The sequence below is a fragment of the Alosa alosa genome, chromosome 9, assembly GCF_017589495.1.
Source record: "Alosa alosa isolate M-15738 ecotype Scorff River chromosome 9, AALO_Geno_1.1, whole genome shotgun sequence".
NCBI classification, from domain to species: Eukaryota; Metazoa; Chordata; class Actinopteri; order Clupeiformes; family Clupeidae; genus Alosa; species Alosa alosa.
In genome coordinates, this window is record NC_063197.1 from 12,371,486 (window position 1) to 12,394,924 (window position 23,439).

At 46.5% G+C, this 23,439-nt stretch overlaps 1 protein-coding gene across 1 annotated transcript in view; it reads left to right on the forward strand.

Moving 5' to 3' along the window:
• The window catches only part of usp24 (ubiquitin specific peptidase 24), a 54,563-nt gene that overhangs the window by 30,062 nt on the left and 1,062 nt on the right, over positions 1-23,439 (forward strand). The window contains exons 26-61 of the mRNA XM_048252043.1: positions 184-269; positions 429-537; positions 1,545-1,703; positions 1,933-2,030; positions 2,161-2,256; positions 2,509-2,737; positions 2,967-3,030; positions 6,565-6,635; positions 6,742-6,902; positions 8,158-8,219; positions 8,541-8,732; positions 9,237-9,351; positions 10,002-10,146; positions 10,303-10,422; positions 13,279-13,404; positions 13,558-13,656; positions 14,012-14,094; positions 14,495-14,636; positions 15,204-15,323; positions 15,792-16,012; positions 16,811-16,935; positions 17,605-17,746; positions 18,022-18,172; positions 18,282-18,377; positions 18,489-18,592; positions 18,954-19,067; positions 20,356-20,563; positions 20,737-20,826; positions 21,442-21,544; positions 21,785-21,903; positions 22,050-22,163; positions 22,341-22,406; positions 22,508-22,574; positions 22,882-22,960; positions 23,122-23,197; positions 23,332-23,418. Of these exons, the coding sequence (XP_048108000.1) occupies positions 184-269; positions 429-537; positions 1,545-1,703; positions 1,933-2,030; positions 2,161-2,256; positions 2,509-2,737; positions 2,967-3,030; positions 6,565-6,635; positions 6,742-6,902; positions 8,158-8,219; positions 8,541-8,732; positions 9,237-9,351; positions 10,002-10,146; positions 10,303-10,422; positions 13,279-13,404; positions 13,558-13,656; positions 14,012-14,094; positions 14,495-14,636; positions 15,204-15,323; positions 15,792-16,012; positions 16,811-16,935; positions 17,605-17,746; positions 18,022-18,172; positions 18,282-18,377; positions 18,489-18,592; positions 18,954-19,067; positions 20,356-20,563; positions 20,737-20,826; positions 21,442-21,544; positions 21,785-21,903; positions 22,050-22,163; positions 22,341-22,406; positions 22,508-22,574; positions 22,882-22,960; positions 23,122-23,197; positions 23,332-23,418 (4,239 nt within the window). The remainder of the gene's footprint in view (positions 1-183; positions 270-428; positions 538-1,544; positions 1,704-1,932; positions 2,031-2,160; positions 2,257-2,508; positions 2,738-2,966; positions 3,031-6,564; positions 6,636-6,741; positions 6,903-8,157; positions 8,220-8,540; positions 8,733-9,236; positions 9,352-10,001; positions 10,147-10,302; positions 10,423-13,278; positions 13,405-13,557; positions 13,657-14,011; positions 14,095-14,494; positions 14,637-15,203; positions 15,324-15,791; positions 16,013-16,810; positions 16,936-17,604; positions 17,747-18,021; positions 18,173-18,281; positions 18,378-18,488; positions 18,593-18,953; positions 19,068-20,355; positions 20,564-20,736; positions 20,827-21,441; positions 21,545-21,784; positions 21,904-22,049; positions 22,164-22,340; positions 22,407-22,507; positions 22,575-22,881; positions 22,961-23,121; positions 23,198-23,331; positions 23,419-23,439) is intronic.

Genomic DNA, 23,439 nt, shown 5'->3' on the forward strand with positions numbered 1-23,439 from the left:
CAGACAGAGCTATACTGTGTAATGCATATGATGTCGAACGCTATATTAAGACGGCACATGTCCTCAACTAACACCCACCCCCATGCATGTGTTGATGAAGGCTGTGCCCTGGTGGTATGTGAGAAAGTGTTGTGCGTTGACGCCGGCGTCGGCCTCTCTGTCTGTGTCCGTGTTTATTATCAGGAGAAGTCCCTGCCAGGCGTGGTGATGGCCCTAGTGTGTAACGTCTTTGAGATGCTCTACCAGCTGGCCAACCTGGAGGAGCCCAGGTGAGATGGGACCTCTGGGGAGGGGGAGCTGTGAGGGCGGGGCATGCACTGCATATTATGCACTGCAAATGTGGAAAGCTGAAAGGATTGAGAGCCCCATCACTGAGATTACTCTGTGTGTGTGTGTGTGTGTGTGTGTGTGTGTGTTGGTGTTGTCAGGATCACACTGCGAGTGCGGAAGTTGTTGCTGCTCATCCCCACGGACCCCGAGGTGCAGGATGCCCTCGACAACTTTGTGCCAAAAGAGTCCAGCGTCTGGAGTCACCAGGTAACCGGCAACCCTTTTTAGTTAATTTGTTTTCAATGAGAAAAGAAAAAAACGGCTTTTGCCTTTATGTAGATAGGACAGTTGAAATGAACGACAGGATGTGAGTTGGAGAGAGAGTGAGAGAGGGATCAGAGGTCAGAAACGAAGCCAGGTCGCCATGGGCACCTGAACGTGGTATGGCAGGTGCTGCCACATATGACACAAATGAAGGATATTTTAATTTGGAGGACAGCTGTAGCTGCTGTGATGGATGATTTACAGAGACTCACAATTTCATCTCATCGCTTAGTTCTCCCGTTGTGTCACAGCAGAGCTTCACTTTGTCATGCTTGTGAAGAGGCATAATTGCCCAGCAGGACTGGCAGCTCTGAGTCATGTCAGATGATTACACAGGTAAACAATCCGGTTGGGCAATGTTGACGTGTTGCTCGTCTTAATCAGGTTTGAGGATAGCCTGGCTAGCGCCACCACTTCTCAATGAGACGTGGTCTGGGAATCAAACGTTCATTTTCTCGTATTTGAAAAAAAATGCCCAGATCCGTTTATTGGGTGCCACGGATGTCTATCAAATGTGTCTGTGCATAGCTCATCATCGTCTTGCTTTCCCACCTGTTCTGTGATTGGTTCCCTATCTCAGGCGAAAATTTGCTCCATGGTCTCCAGGCTGCCTTAGCAGCGTGAATCAAATCGCGCGCAAGGCAGCATGGGAACACCCAGGCTAGTTTGAGGAAGTAACCACAGTAAAAGCTGCAATGTTGATTCTAGATCAGCTGATGTTGAAGATGATCCTGGACTACTGATTTAGTGCATGATCAAACAAATATTCATAACAAACAGTAATTGCACTGTGAAACAGTGAACAGTGCGAACAGCATGAAATAAGCTGATTTTTTTTTATCATTGTATGAGTTGTTTCTGGTCAACAAACTGTGTGTATCACAATTTGGATTTAATTGTGTCTGTGTCTGTGTCTGTGTGTGTGTGTGTGTGTGTGTGTGTGTGTGTAGAAAACGCTCTTCACGTTGGGCTCGGGCTCCCAGGCCTCCAAGTCTCCGTCTCTGTCCAGCAAGCAGCAGCACCAGCAGAGTGCCGCGTCCATCCTGGAATCACTCTTCCGCTCCTCCGCACCGGGCATGTCCACCTTCAGAGTGCTCTACAACCTGGAGGTAAACACACACACACACACACACACACACACACACACACAGATCTACTATGGCAACAACAAACCATAGATAGGTAGTGGAGGGACACACACGTCACCCTGCCTGATGTGCGTTACTAACTGAATCTGGTTGCCTCTTTTTTTCTTCTGCAATAGAAATGATTTATCTGACATGTCTCTCTTATCGTCCTTTGTCCTTCTCGGTCCCTCCATCTTTGTCTCTGTCCCAGGTGTTGAGCTCAAAACTGATGCCCACGTCTGATGACGAGATGGCCAAGACCAGTGTGAAGTCTTTCTGCGAGAACTTCCTCAAAGCAGGAGGCCTGAGGTATTCGAACATGCTCATTCGATCAACGCAAATGGGATGACCTTGTGTGTGACCTTGAGAGCACCTGAGCTGTGTGTAACACATTAGGACGTTGATTCATATCGGTGTGTGTTTGTGTGCCTGTGTCCAGCCTGGTGGTAAACGTCATGCAGCGAGACTCCATTCCCTCGGAAGTGGACTATGAGACCAGGCAGGGCGTCTACTCCATATGTCTGCAATTGGCCAGGTACTCCCATCTATAAATCAGTAGTACTTCCTATGCGCTTATGTGTCTATGATCTGGATCCCTATTGTTGGTGTGACAGATGTGCTTAATCAGGATGCTGAGGAAGGGCAACATAACTCTGTCACAGTCTAAAAGTTGTCATCGGAGAGGGAGTTATCACTTTTCACTGTTCTTACAGTCAAAAGCCACACCTGTTGTTGTTCAGTAGTTTCCCTGTATTAACTGAGCTTGTTTGTGTGGCTCCCCCTGCAGGTTCCTGCTGGTAGGGCAGACCATGCCCAGTATCCTGGATGAGGAGTTCAGCAAGGATGGCCTGGACACGCTGTCGTCACGGCCATTCCGCAATGCGGGGCGACAGGGCAGCCGGCAGCTGTCTCTGTGCGGGACGCCCGAGAAGTCGTCCTACCGGCAGATGAGCATGTCAGACCGCTCGTCCATCCGCGTGGAGGAGATCATCCCCGCCGCCCGTGTCGCCATACAGGTGTGGGAAAGCGCCTGGACACTGCCTGAACATGCAGCTTTTAGTGCCAAGACACAGTGTGTGTGTGTGTGTGTGTGTGTGTGTGTGGGCTGTGTGTGTGTGTGTTTTGTGTTTTATGCTAGCTCAGTTAAGCAATAATGAATTTCATATGTCATCAGTTATGTGTTTTAATGCAGCTCAGCGGTTATGTAACGTAAGCTTGTGTGTGTGTTTGTCTCCCCGTCACTAGACGATGGAGGTTGGGGACTTCACGTCCACAGTGGCCTATTATGACCGCCGCAGCTTGCCGCGCGGTCATATAGGTTTAGTCAGATTTTTTTTTTTTTTTTTTTTTTAAGATGTCCAAATTTCCGTCAATGATTCCCCGGACACTGAAAGACCGGGGTAGACAAAACTTGGTGGGCATGTAACCCCATATGGATAGCATGGAACCATCGTTTTTCGTTTTGATCTGTAGCCCCCACGCTGGACTGCACCCCGAAAGGAGGGTAGGGCAGACACAGTTTTCTGTGAATATCTCGAGAACCGTAAGGTTTAGAGGACCACCTTTTTTTGTATGTTGATCTCAAGGGGCCATGTCAACCCATTCCATAACCACTAATTTCATGTATAGCGCCACCTAGTTAAACACAAAAAAGTAAAAATGAGGTGTTGTAATTGTAGGTATCTGTGACCTAACATAGTCAAAACTGCACAAAATTGGAAGTGTAGGATCATTTTGACACCTTCTGAATGCACGCCAAGTTTCGTGGAATTTTGTTCATGGGGGGCCACACAATAAATTAATTTATATTACTATACACCAACTGGCCTGTAGGTGGCCGGAGACAGTTTTCTGTGAATATCTCGAGAACCGTAGGGCCTAGGGGTCCACCTTTTTTTGTATGTTGGTCTTAAGGGGGCATGTCAACCCATCCCATTACCACTTATTTCATGTATAGCGCCACCTAGTTAAAAATTAAAAAGCAAAAAATTAAGTGTTTTCATCTCAATATCTCTGGCTGACAAGGTCAAAACTGCACGAAATTAAAAGTGTAGGATCATTATGACACCCTCTGAATACATGCCAAGTTTTGTGTACTTTCGTTCATGGGGGGCCTTACAATAAAATAATTTATGTGTACATTTAGTGACGCACACCAACAAGGATTCCCGGACACTGAAAGACCGGGTACACAAAACTTGGTGGGCATGTACCCCACATGGATAGCATGGAACCGCCATTTTTCGCTTTCATCTGCAGCCCCCCATGGACTGGACCCCCCGAAAGGAGGGTAGGGCAGAAACAGTTCTCTGTGAATCTTTTATGGTATGTTGGTCTCAAGGGCCCACATCAACCTGGCTCATAATCACTCATTTGTGATTTGCCCCCGGTAAAAAATGAAAATCAGTAGGATTAAAAAGAAAGCCAAAATAAATATTCATCATCATCATCATGGCTGCATTTTCAGTATTGGTCGCTTATCGCTTGTCCACTAGATGGCGATCGTTGCAGTGAGACGTAATTTTGTTGGAAGTTAAAAGTGGGTTGGAAAAACAATGGACGCTTCATACAAGGACTGTAATTTACCGCAGCTTAACATCTAATAAGGATAGGACGATGTTCACATGAAGTGTAATTCCCATTTCTTCTTGAAGCCTAAAATAAATCTGAGGATGTTTATCGGACATGCTTGGTTTTACTGCAGGTAATGCTAATCTTGTAATATCAATAAGGACCTAGGTAATGTTACCGCGTTAGCTTGGTTGAGTGATGGAGGCATTTGATTTATTGCATTTGTAGAAAACTATAAATGCGGTTATACCAAGCAAATGTATAGCAGCACTGTTTGTATCTTTCGACTGTCATTTATTGCACGCGGCTACAAAAATCATTCTGTGCAATGGAAGATTTACCAACGCTACAATCGGGTCTGATACAGTTTTGCCTATACATGCGGAGACTGAGACGCCTGTTTATTTTGTTTTAAGTGCGTGCAGGGTGTGAGAGGGGAATCGATGTGCTTTGATTACAGCTTGGTAGTTGTAGTCTGTGAAATTAAAAAAGCACGTGTGTGTGAAGTATCCAAACAATGACACCTTCATTTCATTATGGCTGCTTTAGCAAAACACCTTAAGCTACTGTGTAGTGGGTCCCATTTAGAAGTGGCTACTTCATTCATTCGCTTTCCTTGACTCATGGAGCTGCGGAATGTTATTACAACTTTTCGCCACGATATGACAGTTTAAGTCCGCTTGATACTGTAAGGCGTAAGCCATTGGTTTCCAAAGGAGATTTTATTTGTGTCGCCAGCATAGCCTATTGACAATTTATGTTGTCATTAGGCCTACCTTATAATCCTACCTGTAGCTTAGGGAAGCTAACAACTTTCTATTAGGATCTAGTTTGTTAGTTACCGCTTTGTCATAACTCCCTGATGCATTTTTGCATTTAGAATAGCCAGAGCGCGAAGGCTATATCTCAATCGAAAATTAAACAATATCGGTGCCTATGGACTAGGCTGGGTGAACCCAGCCTGATCTGCCCGCTATTTATTTTTTGATTTCTTAAAAGATTGAGCTTGGTCTGATGAAAGCCAGACTAGCCATGGACCTCAGTTAAACAATGCAAGGGAACATGAATCAGCCTATTTTGCACTAACAATAACGGACAAAAGCTCTTCAACTTTGGCCCGTTAAAATGTGTATGAACAGTCTAGCGACGATTTCATCAAGGCCCATTTGGACATGTCAGTTATTTGCACCACTGGTTAGATGTAAAACAGCATTTCGCTTCAGACTAGGCTACTGTTACTTAATTTGTGCATTAACAATAACGCTTTCAGACTACTGTTACTTAATTTGTGCATTGACAATAAAGTATTACATGAACTAAAGATGACTAAAATCTTATGTAGAAGAAGAAACATTCACAAAAAATCCATCCATCCAAAATGACCTTTGTTTTTGATAGCTGTTGAAAACGGCATGGAACTGACAGAGATGGTTTTTGTTTATAAATACATAAAAAATAAATAAATAAATAACATTATGCTGATACCTTTTGCTTTTCCCAAATACAATGTAGCCTACAGGTGTAAGTGACCTTTCATCAATCCAGTTGCAATGGATGAACTGTGATGAACTGCCCTACTTGTGATTGTTTAGAGATTTTAAAGGTTTTATAACAATTCTACATCTTCTTTGGCTATTCTACAATCTATTCACCTTTTCAGCACCAGTAGGGTACTTTCTGTGCAGCCGCACACACACACTCAGGCATGCCAAATAAGCATACACAAAAGTTTCAAGAGTGGGGGATGGAGTAAAATATGGAGACAAATTGAAGTGTGATTTATTTTCAAGAACGGATGTACAGGACTGAGCGGGCGGTCATATTTTGTACCGCTTATGCGGTACATCTAGTTATTTCATAGACAGAGAGGGGCATCACAAAATGTATACTCATTTCTACCACTGCTTTGTTGAATTTCCTATTGTGATGCGTAACATGCACTTGACGAGATGTAACGGCCGCATTACGACCTGAAATGTGCTTTATTGTCTGTTAACCGAACGTTGTGTCGTCAATTATCTCTGAGATAATGTATATGCTTGAGAGCAGGGGTCTCACACTCACAGTACCGACCGGCCAAAAGGGCATAAGAGGAAAAAATAATCTGTTGTCATCTTTCTAAATAGCATGCATTTTTGGGCAGACAATATTTCTAACCTGCAGCTTAACAACTAACAATTTTAGTCTTTCAGAAACTGTTCTTCATTTAAATTATTTAGGAAAGGTGAAAGGACGCACAAACCAAAATCTTCTGTTCATTTTTCTCTTCCAGCGTCTTTTTATAACTTGCCAAGTGTGAGTGATTTCATCATAGACATCCTGCTGGGATCACCTAGTGGAGAGGTAAGGACAGACCAATGACAGACTCCGACAAGTGCATGTGTACAGATACCTGATGACTCTCATCACTTCATTGAAACACACACGTAATGTTGTGTGTGTGTGTCAGATCCGGCGTGTGGCCTGCGACCAGCTGTACACCCTGAGCCAGACGGACGCGTCGGCCTACCCGGAACTGCAGAAGCCCAACCTGTTCCTGCTGAAGGTGGTGCTGTCTGCCCAGCTACCCCTTTGGTCCCCCACCAGCATCATGAGAGGCATCAACCAGAGGTGAACACCTTGTCATTTCGCGTTTGTCCAGCCGTTCACCTCCGTGAACCTTGCGCCGCATGTCATCCAAAACATATTTCAGGATGGCCATCTCACCATGAGAAAACGTAACGTTAGGTATGATCTACACCAGGCGCATAACTGAAACGTTCCGTTCGTGACGTGTAAAATCCATTTTAGATGAATGGTCTATTTTTTTCGAACGTACGCCCCACTGTCACGTCTGGTGTAGCTACTTCCATTGATTATAATGGAAGCTAATTGTTGCAGCAGACGGAACGGGAACGGAACGCTTCAGTTACTCGCCTGGTGTAGCTCAGCCCTAATGGTGACAATGCTAAGAGATCAAAGCTTTGGCATGCTTGGTAAATATTAGTCTTGCATATAATATTGCGCTGAATATTTAGTGGGAATAGCGTACTGTATCATTGTGCTGATAGATAAAAAGTCACCCATTTACAGGTGCAGCCTGCATTTTAACCCTAGCTTTCCATTTAGTGTGTGCGCTTGTAAAACTAGTGATGTAGCCTACACAATCCTGGCCATTAGCATATAACAGTTAGAGCCTACCATTTATCTTAGGAGGAGAGGTGTAGGACCTACAATGTTGCTTTGGGAGGAGAGGAGGAGAGAGCATGCTGTATATTATCATCAAGTAGGCCTATACTAAATAATGTACTCAACATTTTAATTTTATGTTGGTTTAAATTATAAACAAAACATGTTATAAACGGAAAAAATCATGGTATGGTCACTCCGCGCTACGTATATTTTTCTGCTTTTTGACCTTTGCCAATCACATCCTTGCATAGACTAGATTACATGTACACTCCTATAACTACACACATACAGTATGTTGCACACCCTCATGAATGTACATACATACGTTTGTGGGCAGCCGTGGCCTACTGGTTAGCACTTCGGACCTGTAACTGGAGGGTTGCCGGTACGAACCCCGACCAGTAGAGCTCTTGAGCAAGGCACCTAACCCCTCACTGCTCCCCGATCGCTGCTGTTGTTGCAGGCAGCTCACTGCACCGGGATTAGTGTGTGCTTCACCTCACTGTATGTTCACTGTGTGCCGAGTGTGTTTCACTAATTCATGGATTGGGATAAATGCAGAGACTAAATTTCCCTCACGGGATCAAAAGAGTATATATACCGGTACTTGTACTATACGTATACATAACTAGATATCTTAGAGAGGCATGTACCCATTCAAGCACTTTTATTCTCCCTTTGTGTTCTCTTGCAGGTTTCTCTCTCAGTGCACTGAATATTTTGACTTGAGATGCCAACTCCTTGACGACCTGACCAGTAAGTGCCCTCTGCTGTCTGTAGGTCCTTATATGAGCACATACAGACTGTGCTTCCTTTGACGTCTACTCGATGTCCTCAAGTTCTCATGGTCTCCAGGAATCTGTTCAGCAAAACAACCACATTTTAAAAGCTATGGAATTTGTTTCAGTTCTGAAACGCGTGAGATGCAATAATCTGTAGCAGAGTAACTCCCCATATGCAAAATTGATATCATGATTGGTTGTTTGAACTGATATTTAATACATTTGAGATGTTCAATCACATTGTAATCTCTGTCTGTCTGTGTGTGTGTGTGTGTGTGTGTGTGTGTGTGCTTAGCCACGGAGATGGAGCAGCTACAGATCAGCCCAGCGGCCATGCTGGAGGACGAGATCAGCTGGCTGGACAACTTCGAGCCCACGTGGACTGCCGAGCTGGAAACCAGCGAGGCCGACAACATCCTGCTGGCTGGACACCTCCGCCTCATCAAGACCCTCCTCTCGCTCTGCGGCAACGAGAAGGAGCAGCTGGGTAAGACTGGAGCCCCACATGCAACACACGCAAACACACACGCAAACACACGCACACACGCAAACACACACACACAACCTTTTCTCTTACGGCCTCTCACTTATTCCCTAACTCTATCTGTCTGCCTCTGTTCTCTGTTCCTCTCTCTCTCTCTCTCTCACTCACTCATTCACTCATTCACTCATTCACTCACTCACTCACTCACATACTCACACAGACACACAGACACACTAACACTCTCTTTCATTAGTTTACTCATGAATGCCCTCCTTCACTTTAGTCCCTCCAACACACACTTTCATCACTGTAAGCTGCTTCGTGTTCGCCTCCACAAAGGGAGCTTTGTACAAGCTGCTCCAACCTAAGAGATTTCAAAGCTTTGCTGCTCGACTCATCCCAGATGTTGTGGGGGTGGGGAGGGGAAATGTGTAAGGAGGCTTTAAGTGTCCTGTGTGTGTGTGTGTGTGTGTGTGTGTAATGTGTTCCCTCTTGTGACATCTGCAGGCTCCTCCCTCATCCAGCAGCTGTTGGACGACTTCCTGTTCCGAGCGTCCCGCATCATCCTGAACAGCAGCGACCCCTCCAGCTCCTCGGCTCCTAGCCACGACTTCCACCCAAAGTGAGAAATTTACAAACACGTACATGCACGCACACACACACACACACACACACACACACACACACACGTGCACATGCGCACACACACACACACACACACACACACACATACATGCATACACACACACACACACACATACATGCATACACACACACACACACACGTACATGCACACACACACACTCTCTCTCTCTCTCTCTCTCTCTCTCTCTCTCTCTCTCTCTCTCTTCTGGACATGCCCATACAATCACTCTACTAAACTTAATATAAGGGGATAATTGTTTGCAAAATGCAGTCTGCCATGTTTGGATAACCTCCTAATTTTTGTTTTGGATCAGTATGGCAGGACATGGACTTGGCATGAAACCAAAGCAGTTCCCATGGTATTGCACTGCCAACCTTCTACTTCAGCTGTTTTGAAATACAGTCTATTTGTATCCATTCTCAGTGTGAACACTGTTGGAATTGACACTGACATTATACACTCACAGGTTCACAACATGAGCTACTGCCCATACACATAGCAGACTCCAACTGTGTTCTCTGTGACTTCTCAACTGACCCACCATTCCTCTCTCTTTTCTTGTGCTCTCTCTCTCTCTCTCTCTCTCTCTCTCTCTCTCTCTCTCTCTCTCTCCCTCCCTCCCCAGGTGCAGCACTGTGAGCAGTCGCCTGGCAGCGTACGAGGTTCTAGTGATGTTGGCCGACAGCTCCCTCACCAACCTGCAGCTCATCACCCGTGAGCTGCTCTCCATGCACCACCAGTCTGACCCCTCGCTCAGCAAGGAGTTTGACGTAAGTGGACCTCCAACGCCCTGCCCCGCCCTGTGTTCACCATCTCTTTTCTCCATCTTTTCCAGTGTTGTACAAGGCTTTGTATTCTCCTTCGAATATAGATGGCAGTGTGTTTAATAATTGTGTATGTGTGTGTGTGTGTCCCCTCCTCCTCAGTACCTGCCTCCTGTAGAGAGTCGCTCTGTGTCGGGCTTTGTGGGCCTGAAGAACGGCGGGGCCACCTGCTACATGAACGCCGTTTTCCAGCAGCTCTACATGCAGCCAGGCCTTCCCGAGGTACCTGGACCGCCCTGCAGCCTTACACACACACACACACACACACACACACCTACACAGCTCTACATACAGCCAGGCCTTCCCGAGGTACCTGGACCGCCCTGCAGCCTTACACACACATACACACACACACACACACACCTACACAGCTCTACATGCAGCCAGGCCTTCCCGAGGTACCTGGACCGCCCTGCAGCCTTACACACACACACACACACACACACACACACACACACACACACACACACACACATACCTACACAGCTTTACATACAGCCAGGCCTTCCCGAGGTACCTGGACCACCCTGCAGCCACACACACACACACACACACACACACACCTACACAGCTCTACATACAGCCAGGCCTTCCCGAGGTACCTGGACCACCCTGCAGCCTTACACACACACACACACACACCTACACAGCTCTACATGTAGCCAGGCCTTTCCTGAGGTAATTGGACTGGACCTGCAGCCTTACACACACACACACACACACACACACACCTACACAGCTCTACACAGCTCTACATGCAGCCAGGCCTTCCCGAGGTACCTGGACCGCCCTGCAGCCTTACACACACACACACACACCTACACAGCTCTACATGCAGCCAGGCCTTCCCGAGGTACCTGGACCGCCCTGCAGCCTTACACACACACACACACACACCCTACACAGCTCTACATGCAGCCAGGCCTTCCCGAGGTACCTGGACCGCCCTGCAGCCTTACACACACACACACACACACACCTACACAGCTCTACACAGCTCTACATGCAGCCAGGCCTTCCCGAGGTACCTGGACCGCCCTGCAGCCTTACACACACACACACACACCCCTACACAGCTCTACATGCAGCCAGGCCTTCCCGAGGTACCTGGACCGCCCTGCAGCCTTACACACACACACACACACACACACCTACACAGCTCTACATACAGCCAGGCCTTCCCGAGGTACCTGGACCGCCCTGCAGCCTTACACACACACACACACACCCCTACACAGCTCTACATACAGCCAGGCCTTCCCGAGGTACCTGGACCACCCTGCAGCCTTACACACACACACACACACACACACAGCTCTACATACAGCCAGGCCTTCGTGAGGTATTTGGACCACATGCCGCGTTGATGACATAGTTCTCGTCACGCGCCACGTGCGCCGGACACAGACACAGAACTATACTAGGCCTATTACACACGCATACACACACTCTGATGGTAATTTTGATAACATAGATTTAATAGAGACCCAGTCAGACCAATAGTATGAAAAATCAGGAACAGAGTTTATTTACAATGATGCGCATCAAGGGAGAGACAGCATGACTTCACCTAAAGATCCATCAGCTGCTCTAACTAGACACTAGACATAGCTACTGACGCAGCCATGCAGAACAGTGAAACACTGCAAAGTCATAATATTCCCGCTTATCTCTAAATACATAGTCACACACAGATATACACAGGGACAGTACAGATATCATCATTACGTAGTCATTACATAGAATCATACTTTTAGTATCAAAGTGACCCACTAATGAGAAATGCAGAACATTAACCACATATTGGAATATTGGGCATAATGTTCTATTCCACTTTCTCTCACTCTCACTCACTCACTCGCTCTAGTAGTTGCAGACAGGCCTGCCCGAGGTACCTATACCGGCCTACACACAGCCTTACACACACACACAGCACAACTCTCAGAAGTGAACTCAAAAAAGCTTGGGGAAAAAAAGTTAGCCTTTATGCTGTGTTAGATTCAGTTTCATATCAAATGGGTTGACCTACATGCTCTCAGTTAGACTTTGCCAGCCTAGCCTGGGCTGCCAAGGCCAATGCAACCTTCATCTTGCAGGGAAGGTTGTGATCTCAGCAAGCTAAACTTCTTGAATTTTCAACATTTACAATATTTACATTACAATATTTGTTACTGAACTGACAGGATATATTTAGCTTGGGACCTCTGAATTAGTCTCATAACACTTTTGCTGATCTTCAGTCACTGAAGTGTATAGTATTGCAGTTAGAGTAATATAGCTGCCCGTTGCTGTCTTTTTCTACACTGCCCCTTCAGACTTCATGGCTAGCATAAAGTGAGTCTTAGCAGGGTCTCTCCAGTAGATGGGGACAGACACTATGGAACTGAGGCCGTGCATTCATGTCTCAGGATATACAATCGATTTAATGTTCTAGACACCACAGATACATGGAGACACAACCAGGTAGTGGTGTTCATTCAAGAGGCATGGTTGCATTCTTTACACTAATGTGCAATAAGGGACTGATATATTTGTACACGTAAAGTTTCACTCTGTCTGTAATTGGATAAGGAAATAGTCCATGCATCTTCCCAGTCTGACTGGAACAGATGTCAGTCATTAGGGCCAACCCTGTATGAGTATGTTTGTGGGTAGTGTGAAACAGAAGTGAAGAACTTGCTAGAATGTCTAGTCATAGGCTGTGCGGAAAATGACAGAAGAACATTCTCACTCTTGACCTTGCCGCTGTCTACCAGTATGTGAAACGCATTCCACTCCTATCAGCTAGAACAGCTAGTAACAAGATCAAGTTCAACAGCTCAAGATCGGAAACTTTCTGGACAGGGAACAAAATAATGAAAGAAGAATGCTAATGGAAAATAGTGTGAAAAGTGTATAGAGTAGTTAGAAGTATAATTCCAGGCTGTGTGAGTGTGATGATCTGGGGCTGCATGAGTGCAGAAGGGCCTGGGGAGCCTCCTTAGAGATGGCAACATGAAGCCCTATTGAATGCCTCATTTCTTATGGATTGTCCTTTGCATATTTTTAACGTGTGTGTGTCTGTGTGTGTTTTTCCAGGCTTTCCTATCAATCGAGGACGACACCGAGAACCCGGAGGAGAGTGTGTTCTGTCAGGTCCAGTCTCTGTTTGGGCATCTGATGGAGAGCAAACTGCAGTACTACGTCCCAGAAAACTTCTGGAAGGTAATGTCTGAATAACTGAGTAATGTCTGACCAGCTGAGTAAATTATCCCGTGGCCTCAGTCCTTCTCCCAACACACTACCGAAGGACGCACTGAAGTGCAGCTGGTGTGGACTGCTGGTGAGTGAGTGTTGTGTCTGTTGCCTTTGTTGCAGATATTTAAGATGTGGAATAAGGAGCTGTATGTGCGTGAGCAGCAGGATGCCTACGAGTTCTTCACCAGTCTGGTGGACCAGCTGGACGAACACCTGAAGGTACAACGCACACACACACACACACACACACACACACACACACACACACACACACAAACACAGACACACAGACACAGAAGGAGAGAGACAGACAGACAGACAGACAGACAGACAAGTATCTTCAGTCACACCAGCTGAGCGACTGATTGGCTTTAGTAGCCTGCTTCCCTTGTCTATCTGCGTACATGTCCCAACAGTGATGTACAGTTCTGTCTATGTCCATGTTCAAATATTTCGCAACAACACTATGAGTTTTATGCAGAGATCCCACAGCAGGCAGGCACACCTTAATTAAAGCAGGCATCTATCAACCGTAAATCCTGCCCAAACAAATCTGTATTTATTTTCTGTTCAGAAAATTGGACGGGAACAGATCTTCAAGAACACTTTCCAGGGCATTTTCTCCGACCAGAAGATCTGCAAAGACTGTCCACACAGGTGAGTGAAGGAGTGGGCACAGAGGGACACTGCAGTCATACTGCAATCATGGTTTACACATTCCAGCAGATTATGTGGTGTAGAGAAAAAATATTCTAAAGGCCTTTGCACACGAAAAATTTTTTTTCGATCCATCAAGTACAGAAACCTCATTCGCTGACATTAAATGGATTAAATGTTTCAATCATTCGACAATTAAGACAAACAATAAGGACTCTGTGTGCAAAGGCCTTAATCGTTGTTATATCTTGTCTGCTTCCAATATTCAAATACACCATGTTAATTAGCATTCATTCATTCATTCATTCATTCATTCATTCATTCACCTGGACTGTAGTAGTAGTGGTGATATTTGGTGATATTTGCTGGTGGTTGACCCTGCTGACCTGACCCTGGCCAGGTATGAGCGGGAGGAGACATTCATGGCGCTGAACCTGGGGGTGACGTCCTGCCAGAGCCTGGAGATCTCCCTGGACCAGTTTGTCAGGGGAGAGGTGCTAGAGGGCAGCAACGCCTACTACTGCGAGAAGTGCAAGGAGAAGGTAACTCAGCACCTCCGTTGAGGTGGCCCCCACTGTGTGTGTATCTGCGTGTGTGTGTGGGTTGGTGTCTGTGCTTGTTTGTGTGTGTGTGTGTGTGTCTGTGTGTGTGTGTGTGTGTGTGTGTGTGTGTGTGTGTGTGTATCTGTGTGTGTGTGTGTGTGTGTGTGTGTGTGTGTGTGTGTGTGTCTGTGTGTGTGTGTGTCTGTATCTTGTGTGTGTGTCTGTGTGTGTGTGTGTGTGTGTGTGTGTGTGTGTGTGTGTGTGTGTGTGTGTGTGTGTGTCTGTATCTGCGTGTGTGTGTGTGTGTGCATGTGTTGGTGTCTGTGCTTGTTTGTTTGTGTATGTGCATGCATGTGTGTATACGTTTGTGTCAGTGCTTTTTTGTCTGTTTGTGTGTGTGTGTGTGTTTGTGTGGGTGCGTGTGCATGTGTGTGTTTGTGTTGGTGTCTGTGCTTGTGTTTTGTGTAGGGGTGTGTGAGTTTGGCTTTGAATGTGTCTATGCCTGCAAGCCTGGTTTTGTGTATGTGTGTATGGATGGTGTTACTAACTGACCATTCCCTGTCCCAGAGAACCACAGTGAAGCGCACCTGCATCAAGTCCCTGCCCAGTGTGCTGGTCATCCACCTGATGCGGTTCGGCTTCGACTGGGAGAGCGGACGCTCCATCAAATACGACGAGCAGATTCGGGTGAGAACCCAACTTCCTGTTTTCGACGTAAAGAGCCGAAGAGCTTAACCCCAGGCCTTTGGGTCCGATGTGGAGAATGCAGAGTGCATGCTGATGACCACTCATGAAGATCCCAATGCCCTCCGTGCTGTGATCGAGTTTCTCAAAAAGCAACTTTTGTGTTGTTCGTCATAGGAAAGGTTCTTCCATACTGCCAAAGGCAACTTTAAGGACAACTATAACTATAACATTGAGCAATATGAACTGATCCACACTGACCAGAACAGTAAGGAAAGCCTGATTATAGTTATTGTGGATGGGCTTTAAGAGTTGCACTCATTGTGTGCTCTCTCTTTCTTTTTCTTTCTTTCTTTCTTTCTTTCTTTCTTTCTTTCTTTCTTTCTTTCTTTCTTTCTTTCTCTCTCTCTCTCTCTCTCTCTCCCTCTTTCTTTCTCTGTGACTCTCTCGCTCTCTGTCTCTGTCTCTCAGTTCCCCTGGGTGTTGAACATGGAGCCGTACACAGTGTCCGGCATGGCCCGGCAAGACTCTAGCGCCGACCACGGCGAGAACGGCCGCGGCGGCGAGGCCTCGGGCGGCTCCTCCCCCCGGAAGAAGGTCACCATCTCGGAGAACTACGAGCTTGTGGGCGTGGTGGTGCACAGTGGCCAGGCCCACGCCGGACACTACTACTCTTTCATCAAGGACCGCCGGTGGGTCTCCCAGCACTGCCTCTCTTCTTTAACCCACCACTCACTCCGCTCATGTTGGGATCACTCATTCACTCCGCTCATGTTGGGATGAGTGTTTTAGTACTTGTAAATGACAAGTGATGAGTGTGTGTCTCTCTATACACTGACCACGTCTGAAGCAGTTACCAGGAGTAGCCATGAGATTGTGATAGGGTTCTTAGTCAACATGTAGGTGTTATCGTATAACACATAGTTATTTAGGTAGTCTGGGTTAAGCACAGGCAGATCTTTTACAGTATGGATGTCCAGGTGAAAACTAAGTGACATGAAAAGACTTACCTGGTCTGTCATTGAACTGTTCCATTTAACTTGACTGAGGATAGAATTTAGCGGTCAAGGTGAAGGAGGAGGGAGGGCAAAGTGGAAAGCTGCTTAGTCTGCCCGCCTAGATAAAAAGCATCGTTATGTGGGCCATGTTGGATGGGGGTACACACACACACACACACACACACACACACACACTCCTGGTTTTGGCTGCTGTTTTTATGGAGGGGTCTGCAACACTTAAACCATCAAACCAGATCCAGATGTCTGGCACCCACACCGCTTTAACAAATAATAAACACAAGGCAAGGCAGGCATCTGATGAATGCAGGAATGTGGAAACCCTCCACAAAACTGGCCTACATTTTTGCGCCTGTCTCCAATAACAAATATTTCTCCACTACTTTATGTGATGGTTTCTCTTCTGTCTCCTAATATTTTTATTTCTTTTATTTTTCCTGTCCTCTCCCCCTCTGTGCTGTTGTCCACTCTTAGGGGCTGTGCTCGAGGGCGCTGGTACAAGTTCAACGATAACGTGGTGGAGGAGTTTGACATGAATGATGAGACCCTGGAGTACGAGTGCTTTGGAGGAGAGTACAGGCCCAAAGTGTATGACCAGTGTAAGTCCCCTCTGTCTCTCTCTCTCTCTCTCTCTCTCTCTCTCTCTCTCTCTCTCTCTCTCTCTCTCTCTCTCTCTCTATCTCCCTCTTGAACAGTGAGTCACAGCCAAGTGGCATTGCATCTGGGGAAGCCTTTCCATCTGATCAACTGACAGTTTAAAGTATCCAGATGGACACACAGATTAGGAAAAGCATTTAGTACAGCGCATGAGTAGTCACATCAATACTGCCTTTGAATGCTCAGCACTATCGTACTAAGTGTCATTCTTTGCCAATTGACTGGGAAGAACAACAGAACTACCGATACTTACTCTTCAACCATGATGCTAGTTGTTATTGATGTCATTGATGTTAGTTTGTTGTGTGACATATCTTCATGACTGTACTAAATTCTATAAGGTGGTACCTAGAAAAATGTTATCACAAGCATTTCATAGATCTTGTTTAGTTTTTAGTAATTTAGTTTAGTAATTAATCTATGTTTGTTTTTTTTTTTTTATTGGTTCATTTATTTATTTCAGTTATTCATCAATTATATTTATTATGCCATGAAATAGCCAGAGGTGCTGATCATTAAACATGGCTCTCCATTGTAGATGCATGAATATTAGTTTGTATGAAGCGGACAGCAGACCTTCCTAACTCCACCACTGTGCCTCTCCCATGCAGCTAACCCGTACCCGGACGTGCGGAGGCGATACTGGAACGCCTACATGCTCTTCTACCAGCGCATCTCCGACCAGAACTCCCCGGTGTTGCCCAAGAAGAGCCGGGTCAGCGTCATGAGACAGGAAGCCGAGGATCTCACCCTGTGAGTGTCAGCCATGGATATCAGCCTCGCCACCAGTTTCACAGTGTTTGGTTCAAACAGATGTTCCACATCAAGCATGACAAACATGAATACTGGTTGTGTTCAGCTGATCATGAATTTCATGCGATTTGTTTGCGTCGCATCTGTCTACTGATGTCTACTGACACACTGAAATATGCTTTAGGTCTGTTTTTTTTTCTGTTTTCTGTTCACTATGGAGTGATGCATTTTCTTTCCTTTTTTGTAACAACATGGATGCTATTTTTCCCCCCCAGGTCGGCCCCCTCCTCCCCTGAGATCTCCCCCCAGTCCTCCCCACGGCCCCCCAGGGCCAACAACGACCGGCTGACCCTCCTGACACGCCTGGTGAGGAAGGGCGAGAAGAAGGGCCTGTTTGTGGAGAAGATGCCCGCTTGGATCTACCAGGTAGCCCTCTCACAACTGGAAAGAGCCACGTTACCATTTAGCTGCTTCATATGAGCCAGGTGTGAACGCACACTCACTAACACCTGTGTCCTGGATGTTTTGCTCACAGATGGTGAGGGACGAGAACCTGCGCTTCATGAAGAACCGAGACGTGTACAACCCAGACTACTTCAACTTCACCCTCTCCCTGGCCTCAGTCAATGCTGTAAGTGGCCCACCGAGCCAAGCCAACACTAGAAATGACTCCGTAAATCATCTTTTTGCGATATCAACATGTTGTCATTGTTAACGTCATGTCATCCTCCACCCCCCACAGACCAAGCTGAAGCACCCCTCTTACCAGGCCATGGCCACGGGCAGTCTGCAGCTGGCCGTCCACTTCCTCTTCCACACCTACCTGCGCACCAAAAAGAAACTCCGGTAGCTGGCGCAGCATCCAAACCCAACGCATTAGCAGTAGTGTCAATATGAAGTGTTACAGTGAGGTTGTATGCAGGCGGTATGGTCAGCAGAGAGATACAAAGGGAAAGAAGACACTGACTATATAAGACTGTTTACACTCATTAACATGCACTACTTATTGGCATTTCTTGGTTATTTATTATTGTATAAGTATTGTTATAAGTGTATATCTTTATTTTGTGGTTACAGTAATATTAATTCCCTAGTATTTGAAGAAACCCTAACCCCTATTAATGTAAGAATTTCATTGTACTTGGTTCGCTGTACCTCTTACATGTGAGAAACTTTGTTGACCTTGACCCATATCTGCCCCTCCTAGGGTGGACACTGAGGAGTGGATTGCCACGGTGGAGGTGCTGCTGTCCAAAAGCAGCGAGGCGTGCCAGTGGATGGCGCAGTACCTGGTGGGGCCCGAGGGCCGCGAGATCATCAAGTGAGTAGAACTCTCCGGAACGTCCTCCACAGTGTGATCATCAAGTGGGTGGAGCCCTCCGGAACATTCTACCATCTCAGTGCAGTGGTGTCACAGTGTGCTGGCATTACAGCACTCAGGCTTTCGGGTCGCAGAAGTTCATGTGTTACATAGAAGCTGTCATTGTAATGCAACACAACAGGATATATCAAAATGAAGTTGCCTTTGAGAGAGCAATCTTCTAGACACACACACACACACACACACATACCCTTCGTTTGTATTACCTATATACAAACACAGCCTCATGCATTAGTTGAGTGGTGCTGTCATGGGGCCATCTGACCCCAAAAGCAAACACTGTACCCGCCAGCCACTAAATCATTAGCACCTGTGTGGGGTAGTGGGTGCGGCGGCTGTACTACGCTCCCATTGGCTGCGGCACCTCGGAAAGTGGGCCCTGGTCCTGGAATGTAAACATCTCGAGCCAGGAGGAGGCTCTGCGATGGAGGAGGGAGAGGGTGTGCGGGTGAGGCGGCAGAACCTGACAATTAAAGCCCAACAATGTCTGCAGGAGCTAACGTCTCACCAGGGACTCGTTGGAGGAGGAGGGAACAACAGCGCGAAGGGATAGGGGGGGTCTGTGGCTCCTTGTTGCTCCTGATTGGCTGATGGAGATCGAACGTTGAGGCTGCCCTCCGATCACGCCATGCCTGTGTCAAGGCCAGGGAATGTGGAGGAGGGAATTATTTTACGAGCCTGACACACACACACACACACACACACACACACACACACACACACACACACACACACACACACACACACACACACACACACACGCACACACACACACACACACGCATACACTCCCTCTGTCTTTCTGGGTGGCCTTTCCAATAGAAGCAGCAGCAGCAGCAGCAATTCCACCAGGAGGAATGAAACAATATTAGCAGTGGTGGTTTTCCACTTCATAGCTGGCTTGAGGCTTGGCCTTCCCTGCTTGTGACTGCAGATGATCTCTCGACATGCTCACTGTTGTGGTTCCGTTGCTGCCATGGTGGTTTACAGTAACGCAACTCGGTCTTGTTCATTCAATGCTCATAATAATTCTATTGTTAGTGTTGTATAGTGTGAATCCACAATTGCTATACATTTTGTTTGGTGTATATTGTCTGTATATTACTTCACAGTGTATGTTGTATGGAGGTCAAATCTATGACCTTGCCTTACCTGCAGATACAGCCAGGTGGACTACACCTGTGATTTACTAATGGTGTGTGTGTCTGTGTGATCTTTCTCCCTGCAGGATCTGTCTGCTGGAGTGTAGTGTGCGGGAGGTGCGTGTGGTGGTGGCCAACCTCCTGGAGAAGACTCTAGAGAGCGCCCTGCACTTCCAGGACCCCGGCCTTGACTGCCTGCTGGACGCGCTCCTCTCCCTCCTGGACAAGGACGTGCCCGAAAACTGCAAGAACTGCTCGCAGTACTTCTCCCTCTTTAGCAGCTTCGCCCAGAGGGTGAGGAGGGTGGTGTTGTGTCACTGCACTTGTTGTCATACCACAACAGCCTCTAATGTTGACGTGTGTCTTCCTTTTTTTGGGACACTGGTGGTGACTGATTTAGAGACAGTAGACATTATTACTCCTCGTTTGGTTAATGTGTGTGTGTTTGTGTGGGTTTGTATGTGCAGGGCGGAGAACCTTGTCAGCTGCTGCTGAAGCATGCTGCCTACCGCCGCATGCTCATCTTCTTGCTGGGACCCAACCGCCAGAATAACCAGGTACAGCAGGGGGCGCTCCAGTTGCAGCAAGCCTGAGAGAGCCCATCAACAGCACACACTTATTATTACCAGGCTGTTTTAGGCTGAGAGTGGCCCATCAACTAGGGTTGGGCAATGTCCCTTTAATTGGCATTTGACGATGTGTACAGTAAAACATTGCGATGGATGATGATGATATTGTCGGTGGGTGGGAAGTGAGTAAAGTCAACGCTAATTACCATATCTTAAAAGTACCAATTTCCGCCCCTTCAGTCGGAAAAAAAAATACTACAAAATAATATTGGATTGATGAACCTTACATTTTTCAGTAGTGGTGGGTGCCCTATTTCCACCCACCCACTTGGCACATCAACGGTTAGAACGGGAATTCGCATCGCAAAATCAAAATTTCACTGGTGCTCCAAGTGGTTTTGTACACACAACCTTAAAACACTGTTTACAGCTCTTTGAGTCACTGTACAATGTACCTGGCCTGGCCTAAAACATCAGGCTATTTTATGTAGTCTACAAGAGTTTGTGGCATTTCCCACTCACTTGGTGAGAGAGATGCTTGTGCGCCCACACAGTGCGCTGGTGGAGTTGAGTGTGAGTTGTGACCCGTGTTTCCTCCGGCAGAACCGGCGCTGGAGCTCGGCCCAGGCCCGCGAGTTCCTGCACCTGCACAACACGCTAGCCATGGTGGTGCTGCACACGGACCTGGGTTCCCACAGAACCGAGGGTAAGCGACGTCAGACCTCGGAGTGGCAGGAGTGGGACATGGAGGGGGTAGTAGGCCTGGGTATAGTTTTTGCCTTAGTGCTTAATTCAGCTTAGTGTGTAAACTTTAGTGTGTAAAGTGTGTTTGTTAGTTTTTTTTTTTTTTTTATCCATTCGGAGATTGTACACAATGTTATTATAGCAGTCTGACGTGCGTGCGTGTGTGTGAGCGCATGTTAACATGGTCTCTCTTCTCTTTCAGCTCCAGGTGTATACAAGTATACCTCATCCAGTAGCCCCTGTTCTGCCCCACTCCTTCCCCTCCACCCAGACATCAACACTCTGCTCTTCAAACCTGAGGGACAGCCATACCTGCTGGAGGTAAACTCACCTGCCTCTCACACCATAGTCATGAGACCAAATATGGTCATCTTATTTGCAAAAGGGTAATTGATATTATAACTGGTTTAATCTGATATTAACTCTATTGGAGAGGTTCAATGAAATTATAATGTGTGTGTGTCTAGGTGATGTTTGCCATGCGGGAGCTGTCAGGTCCCCTGACTTTCCTCATCGACATGATCACGTATAGCTGCTTCTGTAATGAGCCTTTCTCTCTGGGAGTGCTGCAGCTGCTTAAGGTAACTCAGGCCACTGAGAACGTCTCATCTCATCTCATTATCAGAGGTCATTTAATCCTTGACACGCCACGGCGGTTTATGGTGATTGTATTACAGCTAAGGCGTGTTAAGCATGATGTGAACTGAGGTATATCCTAGACCACTTCTGACGGCATGTTATGTTTGTTGTTCTTACAGAACCAGCTGGAGACTGCTCCTCCACACGAGCTCAAGAACGTCTTCCAAATGCTTCAGGAGATCCTGGTTAGAGCTGTTTATTGTAACACTCGTGTCTGGTAGCAGTGATTTAAGTCTGTCTTACAATTGAGATGTACACGTTTGTAATCATTTTTTGTGTTTCTCAGATGGTGGAGGATCCATTGCAGGCCAGAAGACTGAAGTTTGCATTTGAATCTGACAAGGGGTTGCTGGGTATGTATAAGAAAATACAGTATGTTGAAATATGTCTGTCTCTTGCATTTGAAGTTACATTTGTAAATGGGGAGGAAACTAGTCTAGGCTTTCTTATTTATCCTTTTGAATTGGAATGTAATTTTTTTTTATCCTTTTGAATTGGAAGGTAATTTTACCTCCCATTGTAGGTGACTGAATGACAAAATATAAAAGATTATCCTATTTGCAAGTTTACACGTCACTGTCTTTACTCCTGAATCCTCTAGTAAGGGCTGATCAAGTGTGATTTATGTGCTAACATGCCCTTGTATTCTCCTCTTCTCAGCACTGATGCACCAGAGCAACAATGTAGATAGCAGTCGCTGCTACCAGTGTGTCAAGTTCCTGGTTACCTTGGCCCAGAAGTAAGGAGTTGGTCCTTTGTTCTCAGATTCATGGCGTTACTTTAATCCATAATACCTGCAGTGGTTTTATGCGTGTGTGTGTGTGTGTGTGTGTGTGTGTGTGTGTGTGTGTGTGTGTGTGTGTGTGTGTGTGTGTGTGTGTGTGTGTGTGTGTATTTTAGGTGCGCTCCAGCAAAAGACTATTTTAAGGAGTTGTCTGGTCACTGGAGCTGGGCGGTTCAGTGGTTACAGAAAAAGGTCAGGCAATGGAGCCTTTCGCTTTACGTACCTACAGGCATCAGTACCTGTGCAGTTTGCTTTTCTTCTGTAGTGACGGACATTGTTTGTCCTAACTGTTTTTTTTTTTCCCTCTGTCTGCCGTTGATCTGCAGATGTCTGAGCATTACTGGACCCCTCAAAGTAACGTCTCCAATGAGACCTCCACTGCCAAAACCTTCCAGCGCACCATCTCTGCACAGGTCAGCCTTTGACCTTAGTAC